The 14,887-nt window shown below is 33.9% G+C and overlaps 2 protein-coding genes across 8 annotated transcripts in view; one reads left to right on the top strand and one right to left on the bottom strand.

Moving 5' to 3' along the window:
* Positions 1 to 4,247, bottom strand: part of LOC111052821 — a 32,442-nt gene extending 28,195 nt beyond the window's left edge. Inside the window, exon 1 of one of the 2 annotated variants that reach the window (XM_039432176.1) lies at positions 3,946 to 4,247. The gene's annotated coding sequence lies outside the window, so the exon portion shown is untranslated. Of the gene's footprint in view, positions 1 to 3,941 lie in introns of both variants that reach the window. The other variant, XM_039432184.1, reaches the window with a different exon arrangement.
* LOC111060796 (zinc finger protein 525) lies at positions 3,339 to 13,941 on the top strand. 6 transcript variants are annotated; one of them, XM_039432087.1, is made up of 5 exons: positions 3,778 to 3,827; positions 5,881 to 6,292; positions 8,467 to 8,568; positions 10,179 to 10,296; positions 13,063 to 13,941. In XM_039432087.1, the coding sequence occupies exons 2-5, from the start codon at positions 5,966 to 5,968 to the stop codon at positions 13,830 to 13,832; spliced, it is 1,317 nt and encodes a 438-aa protein (XP_039288021.1). In that variant the 5' UTR covers positions 3,778 to 3,827; positions 5,881 to 5,965; the 3' UTR covers positions 13,833 to 13,941. The 6 variants fall into 6 exon arrangements, with proteins under 6 accessions (XP_039288051.1, XP_039288021.1, XP_039288039.1 ...); XM_039432105.1 differs by having other exon boundaries at positions 3,805 to 3,827; positions 6,051 to 6,292; XM_039432096.1 differs by lacking the exon at positions 3,778 to 3,827 and adding an exon at positions 3,859 to 4,005 and having other exon boundaries at positions 5,911 to 6,292.
* The last annotated feature ends 946 nt before the right edge of the window (positions 13,942 to 14,887 follow it).

Here is a 14,887-nt window from a genome sequence, read left to right as displayed (position 1 = left end):
CTTAAGGAATTTAAACAAAATTGAATAAATAAAATAGATAAACCGCATAAATTGATTACATGAACAACCCACCGGCAGTGATAATTAATAATGTACTCAGAATAAAAGAGAAAAATGAGAGATATTGATTTATATAATTATTAGGTACTCAATAATAGTTTTCCAATATCGCATAATCGAAGCTCATAACAACAATCATTCTCTTCACAAGAAGTGAAATGTACTTTTTATAGGCTTCTATGTACAATTAGAATAGATACAATTTATCACATCATGTTTGTTGAGTGACCACCTATCATCAAACATTAGATATTGATAAAAATTTATCGCTAGTTTCTCTTCCAATTATATAATATTTCATCTCATTCAAACGTCATGGAAAGTGAAAAAACTTAACTTTTATTTATCATTAATTGTACTGAATAGAGTTTCAATACTAATAAATTTGAATAAATGAATAAAGAAATATGAGACAACAAAATAAACCAAACAATCAAGAGCCAAAAAAGAATAGTTCGTCTGAAGAGTATGTCTATATACATTTCAGAATAAATTTCTAAAGACCAGTCTAGCAATAAGAAATGGAAAAATAACTCGAAACAATATTGATCTATCAAGAGCTGCAAAGTGATATCATTCATTTTTAAAAATAGAAATCAGCGTTTGTTCTTTTCATGAGATAATTCTCCTAATTCTTGCTTGTAACAAGATAATTATTGCGATAAGGCATCAGCTGCAACACTATATTTTATTAAGAAGCAATTATTGCGAGTGATTGAAACTTATATTACCGTATGATTCTGCCAGTAGATATTTGATTTCAGCAATTCAAGACTATTAATACGGTAGTACTTACAATATTAATTTATATAACAATCCTTAATTTCAATTTATCAAGCAAGTAGAAAAACAACTAATTTAAAATAATTATTGCCTTCTTCAAAATTCTATTTCCCATACTAAAGAGATTTACCAATCCTTAACTAAATATTTATAACATATTTACAAGTGTAAATTGGCTTTTACAAGTATCATTCAATTCAGTATTGAATGTAAACTCTTCTCGATGGGATATCTCTAAATTAATGTGACTAATAAGTTATTATTATTCTATATGTAAATTTAAGCCAATTTATGTAAATTGGCTTTTACAAGTATCATTCAATTCAGTATTGAATGTAAACTCTTCTCGATGGGATATCTCTAAATTAATGTGACTAATAAGTTATTAAAAAAAGCCTATTATTAAAGACTAAATTTAATATGCCTAATGAAATTTGCAATTCCAGGTATATTCCACACATATCTATGCAATTTTTGTATTTGATGAAAAATAATTGAATAAGCTGTAAGTATTTGTTTTTAGCAGACAGCAGTTTCTGCATTTATTATATTATTAAAATAATTTTATTCATTTAATATAATATAAAATTTATTTCAAATAAAGATTATTTATGAGAGAAGTTATTAAGTTACTAAAAAAGGAATATTTCGTTTTCATTAGTTCAAGAAGGATTGAATTGCCTAAAATACCTTGTTGAAATCGCAATTCAATAGTTGTAAATAAAATAAATATAATAATACTCTCTAGTTACTTCACGTTATTCATACATTTTAATAGTCCTTGATAGTTTGATTGTGTCTTCTTTTATTTTCTCGATATGACCTTATGGATGAATACATAAATAAGTTACCAGATATTCGGTGTTCACTTGTTCGTCGGCTGATTTATGCCAACATCAGCAGATACCTGGGCACCAGTGTATGAAGGACTTGCCGGTTGTCGACCCACTGAGATCCCGTCCGCTGCTTCCAAGCCCGGGAAATTGAGGTCGTCTATCGTCTCAACCTTGACGACTTTCGAGGCAGCCGTGGCCCTGATCAGTATTGCAGCATCCTTGACCCATGCGTATGCGATGTGTCCCTCTCTCACCAGTCTCCTGGCATGACTGAGGAGGGTCTTGTTGTGCTGAGTCAGATGTTCATTCACGAATACGGGAGTATTAGTGTGGAAGGCTCCGCTTATGTGTGCCGTGTTCAGGTCCCTCTTTCAGTCAGCACGCGTCGTTCTACGCACGAATTTAACTATAATCGCTTTTTTAGGTCCAGGCAGCCGATGAGCGATACTTATTTCATTGCGACACCACTTTATATGTAAAGCCTGGGCCAACTGTTCCAATATAGCATAAATGTTCTCATTGTTTGTGTAAGGGATTCCGCAAATTTCGACGCTTTGTTTTCTGCTATACTGTTCTAATTTGGAAATTTTTAAATTGACTTCTTTAATTTCTTGTTTAGCGCTTGTGAGGTTAGTTTTTAATTCATCATATTTCTGCTTAAGATTATTATTTTCCTCCTTAATATCATTCATTTGTTTGTCATATGAAGTGGATAGTGTAATATTTGTTCAGGATTACACCCGGTCACACTTTTATCGCACTTCAAACATTTATTCATCTTGCGGCTATACACTGCTTAGTAATCGAAAAATAATTTTCAAATAATAACGTCAATTTCAATTACACGGTAAAGTTATAGGCTGAATATTATAGCAGGCAAGAACATTGAGCTGAGCGAGACAGGCTAGGATACGCTAGCAGATAAGAACCTCTCTCATCGAGCTCCCGATAGCGACTGGGGATAGGATAGGCCTATTAAGAGAGTTTTATAGGAGTTATCATTGATTTTAGTAATATTCATGAATTGGGGAATTCCATCATATTTAGGGAATAATTAAATTTATGAAAACATAATGTTGATATCATTTTCTCTTATATCTAACTGTATTGGAAACAAAACTGAGATATTTATAGGCTCAGATCAGAGAAGGTGGTTAATTTGGGTTATCTATTTTATAGGTTAGTAATTCTGATGATCATTATTAACGATCATCATCCTGGCTCCACTCAATAGAAAAATTCCATTGACCGAACCGTTGACTGTTGACCAGTTACTCGAAATTATTGATAGTTGAATATGATGAATGAAATGGAATACAATTTATTACTTATACAAACGTTAATATTATGTTGAAATTAAATTCTTATTTATATTAATTAGTCTATGTTTTGAAAAAGTATGGATACTTTAATGAATTGAGCTTTCATATACCAGTGAGTTTTGAATCAGTTTCTGCTAACGGTACCACAAACAATAACAAGAAAATTTTGTTGCTTACGTTTGGTTAATAGAATTTTTCGCGTTGATTTCCGCGAGTAAACCAAGCTTGTCGTGTGCGTGAAGCGACCAAGTTTGTCGTCGTTCCAGTTTGACGAAATAGCCCAATTCGTCCCAATTTTTTTTGTTGTGGTGGTTTTAAGGGCTGGCGACTCTCTGCGACCCCACACAACACAAACTGATACAGTATCAATGTCTTATGTTGTATTTTTGTAAACTTTGAACCTTCTGTCCAGGACCAGGAGTTATATTATTTCTCTGTATAAAATTTGTAATAATAAATATTATTTCTCAAAAGTTTCTTGTTTTAGTTGACGTATTAAAAAAATGGATTCTAATTTAAAAGAGGTGAGTCCTTAAAAATATTTTTCTATGTAACATAACCTAAAAAAATGTTTGCTTTTTTTTCTCTTAAATTTATGCTATTGTTTCTTATCGTGTAAAAATGATATAAAATTATTTTTCATGAGAATTTCTATTGTTATTACGTTTATGATTTATTTTGATGATTTGATAAATTTTAGAATGTAGAGCTGCTAGATTAATAGTCGTCGCGGCTAGACTATAACAAGACCTCCTAAATACCGGACCTGCACCTGTGTGAAAATCTAGGTAAAATGGCGCCGATATGTGGTGGTATCTCAACTCAGGTTATGCTGTCATCAGTTTTTAGTATTTAGTTGTAGTTAAGTAACGTTTCTATAAAAATGTCACGGGCTTTATAATATAATTTGCGAGTTTTATAATTTGATCTTGATACTTACTTACTTGATACTTGTTGTCGTTGTCGAAGACTGGGGATTCCAGATAGACAGTGTCATAAACAAGGTTGGTTGGTAGCCATTTTGGCTAGTCGTTGGAGTAGAACTAATTCAAAAAAGGGGCTCGTCCTCAAGCTCAGCAAATGAGTAGAGTGGCCTGTCGTTCAGCTTCAGCTTCACTGTGCTAAGCAGTTTATCTCTTGGTATATTTCTCACTTCGCTGGGCAGCCTGTTGAACATTCGAATGGCTGCTGCAGGGTAGCTGTTGTAGGTGCTGCTCAATCGTGTGTGGGATGCCTCAAGGTCAGCAGCTCGGCGTGTATTGTGGCTGTGGATTTCACCTCTTCTCGTCCAGTCTTCTTGGTTGTCCATCAGGTGTGATAGTGAGCAGAACACGTACTGACTGTAGATGGTGAGGATCCCCATACCCTTGAAGAGAGGTTTACAGTGGTCCCTACTTCCCGAGAATGTGATTGTTCGGACTGCTCTTTTTTGGAGGAGCAGCACATCCTTTGCTGCTGGTACATGTCCCCACAGGATTAGTTCATACATGATGTGGCTGTGAAAGAGTGAGTGGTATGCCATCACCAAACTATCCCTGCCTACCACATGTCTCAGCTTTTTTAGCAGGTATATTACCCTGGAAAGCTTTCGACACACTTCCGACACATGGTGACTCCATCTCAGCCTTCCATCCAGCTAGAAGCCAAGCAACTTGACCGGATCTGCCTCCTGCCGTCGCAGTGAGTAAGTGAGGGTATTTGTTTTGTCCTCATTCAGCTTCAGTTTGTTTGCTGAGAACCACTTTTTTTGCGCTGCATAGCAGTTCTGCAGATGTTATTGTAGTGTCATCTGCAAAAATCACTACTTCCTCGTTTGCTGTGAACTCATTCATGAGGAGAATAAACAGCAAGGGTCCCAACACTGAACCCTGTGGTACACCATGCTCTACTCTCCTGATTCTTGAAGTCGCTCCCTCTATTGAAATAGCTTGCATTCTATTTTGCAAGTAGTTTACAAGCCATACCTTGTAAACCTTTGAAACAGTACCTTTCATGCCATACATTTCAAGCTTTTTGATGAGTAAGTCATGCGGCACACAATCAAAAGCCTTACTCAGGTCGCACATTGTGAGGGCCAGGGCTTCACCACCCTCAAAAGCACTTTGTATCTTGCTGGTCAAGGTGAGCAATGTACTTGTAGTTGAGCGCCCATTTCTGAAGCCATGTTGGGATTTTGCCAGGATTTCGTTCCCCTCCAGAAATTCTGTGAGTTTCACTTCATTTCTGTCTCAATGACCTTGGACAAAATTGGGACGACCAATATTAATAGTCCCAATTTTGTCCAAGGTCATTGAGACAGAAATGAAGGTGCAACTCACAGAATTTAGAATTTGATCAATTAGTTTGATCATTTAGCGTTCTATAGTTGATTATTTAGAATGTAATAAAGATTCAAATTAGATTTCTTTAGTATTCAAAGCCCCGTGTTTGGCTGCACTTTAGTATATGGGCCGCGGAATCCAGCATTGAGACCTACATAGATCGATAGAGGAGGTCAAGACGGACGGGATCAACTATGTATAACATTGTTGTCGATTTCCAAGGATTAGCTGAAAAAACATGGCGGAAAGTTCAAAATTTTTATATCAATTTTTTTTATGGCTACAATTTGTTTCATACTAGTGCAATCTTATGTAAAATTTGACGAGAAATCCACTGAAACCGGTTTCAGATTCATAACTTCAGTAGTTGGGGGCACTTTAATATAAAGTATTTTAATGAATTCAAATTGTGAATAGTAAAGTTTCTAGAATTCAAAATGTATAGTGAGTGTTGAGGGGTTGAGGGCCCCCGTGTTGAGTATTCGAAGTGTAAGTGTAACACCTATTTAGTGTTCAAAGTGTTTTAATCAACAATATTTTTATAATATTCAACCGTAGATTACTTTTTGTTTATCATCCGCAACTCAGCATTTAGCTTTATACAACAACATGCTACAATGAGTATGAACTGTTTTAATTGAACATGCCTAGAAATTGTTGTGTCCCTGGGTGTAAATCGAACTATTATAGAATAACCCCCTTAGTGACAATATTTACTTTTCCCAAAGATGAAGAGCTTAGGAAAAAGTGGACAAGGTGTATCCGTAGGAAAGATTATAAAGTCACTAACAATTCGGCTGTTTGTATCAATCATTTTAGAGCATCAGACATTATTAAAGAAGACAAGTTTTTGTGTGAAGATGGTTCTTATGTGACTGTTCCAAGAAAAAAAGTAAAACTATGTGATGGTGCCTTCCCTACAATTTTTCCAAATCAGCCTTCTTACAACACAATTGAATCGTGTGTAAAGGTACAGTATTATAATTTAGCTCATTATAATTTATAATTCATATGCAAATACAATTCAGGTAAAAAAACAGGCATTTGCCCAAAACTGCTTCAAACCTTAATTTGGAATACACAGTCTAAAGGTTATGTTACTTAATTCAAACACTATTTTGAGTCCAAAAAAATGTATGTAGGTACTACAATTTTAAATTTATCAGATTGATCAATTTCCAAATACGAATCCAAACAAAAAACTTTCTTGTGTGTATGATGTTTATGCGAAGGCCTATTAGGCAATATATTTCTGAACAATTACTAAAACATGAAGAATAATAATCAGTTGCCTAAGCAAGCAAAGTCGCGAAAATTGAAAACATTGAATTCTTATGCTAGAATAAAATAACGATAATTATAAGCTAAGTGCATGTGAATTCACGTGCATGAGAATGCACTTGCATGTGCATGATAATAAATAAAGTCCAGTTACCCTATCAAATAATTACTTCTTCGATAAGAACCTTATTCAAATTCTTAAAAATGATTTAGAGCAGTAATAAGTTATTATAGAGAGCTGGAACCTAGCTGATGGCAGTAAGTTAGTCCACCACCTACAGCGGCCATCTTGTTTGTAAGCTCAGGTCCGGTATTTAGGAGGTCCTGACATAACCAACTTATATATTTATTCAATTTTATGTTCTATTTTGTATGAAGTATTTGCTATTATATTGATTTTTTTATTTATATCTAATAAATTATTAAATCTAAAGAATTTATAGGGGCTTTTGCTTTGAGCCTAGGGAATCGCACCTTTAGCGCAGAGCGGTACTGGTCGACTATGGCTAATCTAGTATTCTAGAATAAGACAAGTAGTTTCTTAATTTTTCGTTTTTCTTTTAAACTACATTTAACCAAATATTTCAACCGAATGACCGTCTCACACTTTTGGAATTTCCGGGCGACTTGTCATCACAATTCTAACCCGGTGGAAGCCAAAATATCATGGTATCATCTATCATAGTACAGTATGACCAAAATTTAGCTAAAATTTTTAATGAAACCGTTAAAAATGAGGCGATTAATTGAAAAAATATTCGACAAGAAATATTGTCTTTCATAATATAACCCGGCTCACAAGAAACCAGTCACCTCTCTCTCGAACACGCTAAAATTCAAGATGAGATGACCCCTGCAGGCAGTCTGTTGAAGTATCGTAGTGCTGAACTTCAATAGCTTAGGCCTACCCGCGATCTCTAGAGCCGCTGGTACCCTGGCGACATTAAACAGCACTCGATGCTTAGTGTTGTAGTGATGCACCGCAGTCCGATTTTTATTGATAAAAGTAAATTCGTATGGCTTTTGTTGGTGAGGAGTCCCTTGCGGGAAGGTCCCACCGCCTGAATACATAATTTAAGCCGTCAATGGGCCTTACGACTGTCATACTTCAGCCGGGACCGACAGTTTAACGTGCCCATCCGATAACACGGGAGTGATCTGGTTAAAAAACTTTTGGTATTGAGAGGGTTTGAATCCGGGATCTCTATTCTGCTATGCAAGCACTCTATCCACTAGACCACGGATCACTCCATTTAATGATTTATAGTTTTATTGATTCTTCTTGACGTACATAAGGCAGATAAGAAGGAAGTGACTGACTACTGTTAAAATACCCAGCTCAACAAAACAAAAAATGGTTTGCAATGTGCAAGATTTTGGCTTGCAGTAAAAATCCTAGTAGCCCGTTTTTGCAGCGTTAGTATTTCCACCTTGGCTGAATAACCCCACATTAGCAGACCTTGTGGAAACGTGCATGATACGCCATGACCAGATATGCCTCCATCACATCATCACCACTAAGCTTGAGCTAATAAATTAACTCTAATAATTTATTTCCTCAAAATATAATATTTATTTCAACAAAAAATATTCAAATAATACAATATAATATGTGTTTACTTGAATATAAATACATAATACAATTGTTATTTATTAGTAGAGTTGATTGCTCAAGAATTAATTGAATAATAGGAGGAATAGCTTACATCGGCAGAATTGTCCCCGCGTTATATATAGAACAGATTCGGGATAGTCTCTAGGTCACTTGCTGTAACACCTATATTCTAATACTAACCACTTTTTATTCCTTGCTTAATATTTATCCAGATTTCAATAAACACAAGCCTTTTCTTTTGCCCACAGATCAAGGTCGAGAAGCAGGACGATGAATTTGGAGAAAGTGAATTTGCAACTAGCAACGTCGAAGATGAGTCATCCTCACACAGTGGCTCAACCGCCAACCAGGCATGTATTCTATCTTAACTTGATGGCCCTTTTTACTTTAACTATCCCTAATTCACCCTGTTCACGTTTTGCCTGTCCAGGGGCCTATTTCACAAAGGTACAAGTATTGTTACCAACCATGTTTACGCACAAGTACTTGTAGTTAAAAGTTTACAAGTACTCACGTTTCACAAAAAAAGTATGATCTACAAGTTTACAATTTTACAAGTCTACAAGTACTTCAATAGTAAACATAACCCAATTTCATGATAATTTCCTTTTTTCATCCTTTAAAAAGGTTACTTGTACTTTTTATTAATTACTTTGAAAATATTTGAAAGCAATATAATGTTTTTGTACAGTCTACTTCATTGATTGCTGAATTTGTAACCTACACAGTATACGTACTGTGAATATATATAGTGTATACTATATTATACTGTGTATATATACTATAGTACACATAACTAATGAGGTAACACATTAATGACTATTTTGGAAATTTATTAAATTTAATTTCCTAATGCATATATTTCCAAAATAATGAATTATAGAGGAATATAGGACATTTTTGGTTATTAGAAACATTTATTTAATATTTAAAATCATTTCAATGATCACTTGTAAATCCTTTACATAGCTTTCGGTAAAAATTTCTTAGTTACGAACAAGTAATTTCCACAAAAATTGTTGGCTACAATGAAAATCTTTGTGAAACACTTCGTAGCAAGCAAATCACTAGAAATTCATTGTAACTACAAGTTTACAATTCTGCTTTTGTGAAACGCTTGTAATCAGCTGTTCTCCAAAACCATGGTTGGCAACAAGAATTGTAACCTACTTGTACCTTTGTGAAACAGGCCCCAGGTGTAATGCAGAGAAATATCTGTACAGCTGCACCTCTTAACTTTGTCAATCTTCTACGTGCATGGCTGGCCTCAACTTGCATTTTCATAATAATTAAAAAAAAATCATTACAATCATTAAACTGTGATTACCTTATTCAGTGATATCCATTCCATTCAAGTTAGCAACTTTGTAAACCTTATGTTTAAATTAACCAAATTAAATTGAACTAACTATCTAACCTCAATAAGCTAAGTGAAATATGGCAGCATGTCGATAATGACGGATTAAAACTCCACTCAAGTTGCAATTCAAACTCAGGAAATGAGTTGAAAACTCTGGAATAATCTAATGTAATTTTTATATAAAGAGTTATGTAGCAGAGAGGACCTGGAGTCGTAAATCCGCAGAAGTTATAAATGCATTATAATCAATCTATCTCTCTTTTTCCTCTCCCATTTTCCCCCTTTTCACTCCTCTTCCCCCTTCATTCCTTACTTCTTTACCCTCTACCAGTCAGCACAGGAAATCATAGCTTGGTATTTTTCCTCCTCTCATTATATTCAGCACACCCCACCATGAAGCCTGTTTTTCATAATACAAATTTTGTATTAGAAACTTGTATTTTGATTCTTATTGCGCATTTTTGTTAAATTGAATAAATCTGAATTAAATTGAAAATGCTGTTGACGCTTCTTCTTTATGACTCACCGAACCGTCATTTTTGTGTCTTCCACATAAAGTATAAATGTATTGTCTCACTGTTTGTGATTTTAATATTGCAGATGGCGACAGTTGCAGTTGATAGCAGCCAAGAACAAGCACCAGAGTGCAGCAGCACTGCATGCTCTCCTACGGAGGATTATTCATACAATCAAATATTCATCAAAGAGGAAGCAGATGGTGAGATTAATTGTATTATCATCCAACCGCCTGATATGCATGATGCTAACATTTGTGTGTTTGCCAATTGCAGTCATGTTGCTCTTACAATATTGTCAGTGATTAGTGGAAACTCCACTCATCAAACTATAGTGACATTTTTACTAAGACAATGTTGTACATAATTGACATAGTTGTCATCCTATCTGATGACTCCAAATTGTCTTGTGTTTTTATTTACAAGTTGTATCATTATATCTACTTCCTTCTTGTATTGTTTTAATCGTTTGAGTAGAATAAAATGATTGGAAAACATGTGGAGTCCACATTTATTGATAGCTGGATTGTGTTTAATAGTACATGTTTTTTATATTTATCAATGTCATATCTCTACTAAAGAGTTGAGCTGCAGTATCTATAATTGTTGATTCAAATTTCGATGGTTGTTCCATAATTATTAACGTGTCGCCTTGGCTATTGTAAAATCTTATATTTTAATTTTTATTTGCTGATTCAAATTTCCTAATTTATAAGCAATCAGTAAGTGTAGATTATAGTCACAATAGTCAGTGGAAATGATAGGAACGCAATTTTGCCTCTTTTCAGTTTCCACCGCCTTCTATAGTTCATAGCTGAGATTCAAGTCATCCCGGTATATTAATATAATATTCTATCAATATAATATTAATTTCTCTTCAATGTTTGATTCCATTACGAACTGCTTGTTAAATAAACACTTTTGAACAATTAATTACGACACAGCCAGTATTGATGAAGGGCCTAGTGTCCGAAAGCGCTACACTAATGTAAGTATACTAATGCTAATAGCTTTTATTTATATAAATACCTGACTGCAATGTCGTAATTAATTGCTCAAAAGTGAATATTAATTTGTTTATTCTTGTTAATAATGAACAACTTTATTTCGAATATACTGTATTTATCAAGAAAAAATTGATTTAATGATACATTTCAAAATTGTGATAAATTATTAGTTCGTTCTTATTGATTAGGGAAAAGTATAATTACTTACGTGGTATTTAAAATTTTAAGGAAAGAATAGTTGTTTGTATGAGTTCAACATACCAGATTTCCTACTGTCTTATCACATTACACTTGTATTCTGTTTTATTCTGTTGTTTTATACTTTTATTCTGTTGGAGCGATTGTGGGAATCATATTGGCTAAAAGATAATCCTAGTTCATTCATTTAACCAACTTTATTGCTAGCACTCCATGTGTATGTGTTTTTGTGGAAATTGTAAATCGAACCAATCTCTCTAGATATGTATTCTTGTGATGAAAATCAATTTCATGTTATTCACTCCAAAATTTGTTTTTTATTGATTTTTTATAGCGCTGTTATGCTGTTTTTGTATTTTGTTATGGAATTTTCTGATGGGTTAACTGTTACAATATCATGCTACATATATATAAATCTTTCAATTGAATAACCAGCAAGAATGGTGTAGGTTATAGTTTGGTCCATACTTAAATTTAAGAGTTACTCTGCAAGTATAACTTAGAACCATTTTAATCACCATAATACAAAATCGAATTATTATAATTATGAATGTGTCACGTGATGTCTATAAGTCCATAGTTTAAAGACACGCTTTAGTTCACGTAAAAAAGCAGGAACACCATTTCCATCATTATTGGCAAGATAATTTTAATCACTTGACGTTCAGGAATTACGGAAATCATAACATACCACTTCTCCTGGAACATATTGCAAATATCATTATTAATTACTCTATTTAAGTCATCAATATAATAATCTTACGTGTATAATTCACTCAATCACAATATTTAGAAAGCTTCATTCCTAACATTAATGTTTTTTTTTCAAATATTCCAATACTTGTGGTTACTTGCAGTCCATTATTTATTGCACTATTCTCATAATTTATTTATACCTTACTCCTCAGAGATCTTTATTTTTGAGATAACGTTTCATTGATAAATTTTATTCATCAATGAATTAAAATTTCATTAAATCAGATTTGCTGTTTCTAGTTCAACTTCTCTAAGGCACTACATTTTTATCTCAACTCTTCTCGCCACTCTAAAAAGTGGGCCATATCTTTATAGAAGAACTGAACATATTGTTTTTTGAAAAACAATACGGGTTTCTTATTATCATATCTCAATTAAGGTCATTTGAGCTTGCATCAGTTCGAAAAATTCCTACACATGAAATACTTTCAAATTCAACCACCAAACGAAGTTTTTTAGAGTATCAGATAAATTTCTTTCCGTTGTTTAAAATGCATACATCATCGTTTGTATTAGATGCAGTTATAATCACAATAATATTTCGTTGAATGCCATTTAATTTGGGTTTTTTTATTAAAGTTCCATACCGTTGATATAGCTTGCAGACGTGAAACTGCTTAGAATGGCTTTAAATTTAAAGAGCTCTGTTGATTATTGAATTACTTAGTTAAAGTGAGTTATGGTAACTTTAGTTATTCAGCTTCGATGGTAAAATTATCTAGAGCATATGAAACATAAACATAATTTATTATGGATGTAGTAACAAAGGTTTTATTTGCTATTGTTTCCATCTATAATATTAATATTATAGATGCAATTGTCATATAATAGAAGAAAATGATAAATTATTCTAAGATAGCAGTGAGCTATAAAATAAATAGAAGTGGTAGCAATATAAATGTGTCAAACACTTGAAATGCACTTAAATGTAGATGAAAATCCCTTATATTTGAAAGTATAGAATGATTTGTTTTAATGATTCACAATTTGCATTATTGGTGTTTGCAGTTGAGCAAGAGGCAGAAGGAAGTTCAGTGGTGTGTGAACCGGACTTGTGGCCTACAAACTGCAGCACATCTGAAACTACCAATGTAACAGAAGTGGATGGAGTGAATACACATTCAAATTCTCCAGTGGAAAAGTATACTGAGACATCTGTGGCTGACAAAAAGACCAAGCTCTACAGCTGTGTTGACTGCAACTACAAAACCCCCTGGTTCCAAACTTTGAAGAGACACATTAAGAAACACACAGGGGAAAAGCCTTTCAGTTGTGATATTTGTGACTATAAATGTGCTGATTCAAGTTATTTTAAGAAACATCTCAGAATACATTCAGGAGAGAAACCTTTCAGCTGCGACTTTTGTGACTTTAAATGTGTTCAGTCAAGTAATTTAAAGAAACATCTCAGAACACATGCTGGAGAGAAATCTTTCAGCTGTGAGTTTTGTGACTTTAAATGTGTTCGGTCAAGTACATTAGAGAAACATCTCAGAACACATACAGGTGAGAAACCTTACATCTGTGAGTTTTGTGGCTTTACATGTGTCAATTCTAGTAATTTACACAAACATCTGAAAACGCATACAGGAGAGAAACCTTACAGCTGCGATCTTTGTGAATATGAATGTGCTTTTTCAAGTCGATTGAAAAGACATATCAGAACCCATACAGGAGAGAAACCTTTCAGCTGCAAATATTGTGATTACAAATGTGCTCAGTCATCTAATTTAAAAAGTCATATCAGAAAACATACAGGAGAAACAACTTCAAGTTGAGAATTCTGTGAGTTCACTAAATGTTCTCATTCAAATTACTTCTTTTATTTTCATAGTAAGTAAACTCGTTATCTGATAATTTCTTACAATAAACTTTATCAATCAAGTAGTTTGATAAATTTTTTGAATTTTAAATTTTGCCCTACTAACAACTCAACTCCATGTAGTTTGATCTTCTGTTTCCCCTTTAGTAGCTTGCCATGCCAGCCTTAACCTAGTTCCATAATCCTTGCCTGGGTCAATTCCTGTGTATAGTGTTGATAGTGTCCTTGGTGAAATGCTAGGAATTTCTCAAATAATGTTCTGCAGCTAAATTATTTAAAAATATCAATGAGGATACTATGATTATGACCCATGTAATCTAGTAGAACACCATACCTGAGCCAGCCAGGACACTCGGCATTATCATTATCTAGTAATAAAGTGCAATAGCTTTTATTAATTTAAATAGGTTGGCTCTGAGTACTTAAACCAAATTTGCTCGTTTCTCTTTCAAAGTTCAAAGCCCATCCTGCAGGTTCCCTTACTATTCAAATTGTAATGTCTGCTTATTATTATATCTGTATCTTACTGTTACTGTACAAATACAGATATAATCAGCTGATGGAAAGTGAAAATCGCGTATTCGTGGTGCATGAGTCTGTACAAACCTTAAAGCTTGAATAGCCAAACATCCATCCACACTAATCGCGAGTCGCTGCTCGGTGTTTGCCAAATGATGCATGTCTGGAGCCGGCTCCAGCAAGCAGCTTCATTTAGCAAGCAGCGAATGTTCGGCGTTCGGCAAACTATTCGTCTTGATATTTGCCGATTAACAAGCACACATCTACACACATTCGTGGATTCCCGAGCACTTGCTCGTTTTGGGAATAGCTAATATTCGTCAACTGAATGTCATTTACCGTCAACATGGATCTCGATATTGAAGATGTTCTTCTTGCTTATCCTGCTTTTATAAATAAACCAAACTAACCCTATGTACCCCGGTCAATAACTGTATAGGACATAAAGAGCCCTAGAATTTTAACTTAATAATTCAGTAACCTGGACGGGAC

This window comes from Nilaparvata lugens, chromosome 1 (genome assembly GCF_014356525.2).
Source record: "Nilaparvata lugens isolate BPH chromosome 1, ASM1435652v1, whole genome shotgun sequence".
Taxonomy (NCBI): Eukaryota; Metazoa; Arthropoda; class Insecta; order Hemiptera; family Delphacidae; genus Nilaparvata; species Nilaparvata lugens.
This window is presented reverse-complemented; position numbering and strand designations above follow the sequence as displayed.

What these genes read in the sequence shown, in the direction of transcription:
- LOC111060796 (XM_039432087.1), top strand. Translation starts at nt 5,966, where the DNA reads ATGCCTAGAAATTGTTGTGTCCCTGGGTGTAAATCGAACTATTATAGA. An exon ending in CAATTGAATCGTGTGTAAAG is followed by an intron (nt 6,293 to 8,466) that starts GTACAGTATTAT and finishes TTTTGCCCACAG; the next exon opens with ATCAAGGTCGAGAAGCAGGA. An exon ending in GTGGCTCAACCGCCAACCAG is followed by an intron (nt 8,569 to 10,178) that starts GCATGTATTCTA and finishes TTAATATTGCAG; the next exon opens with ATGGCGACAGTTGCAGTTGA.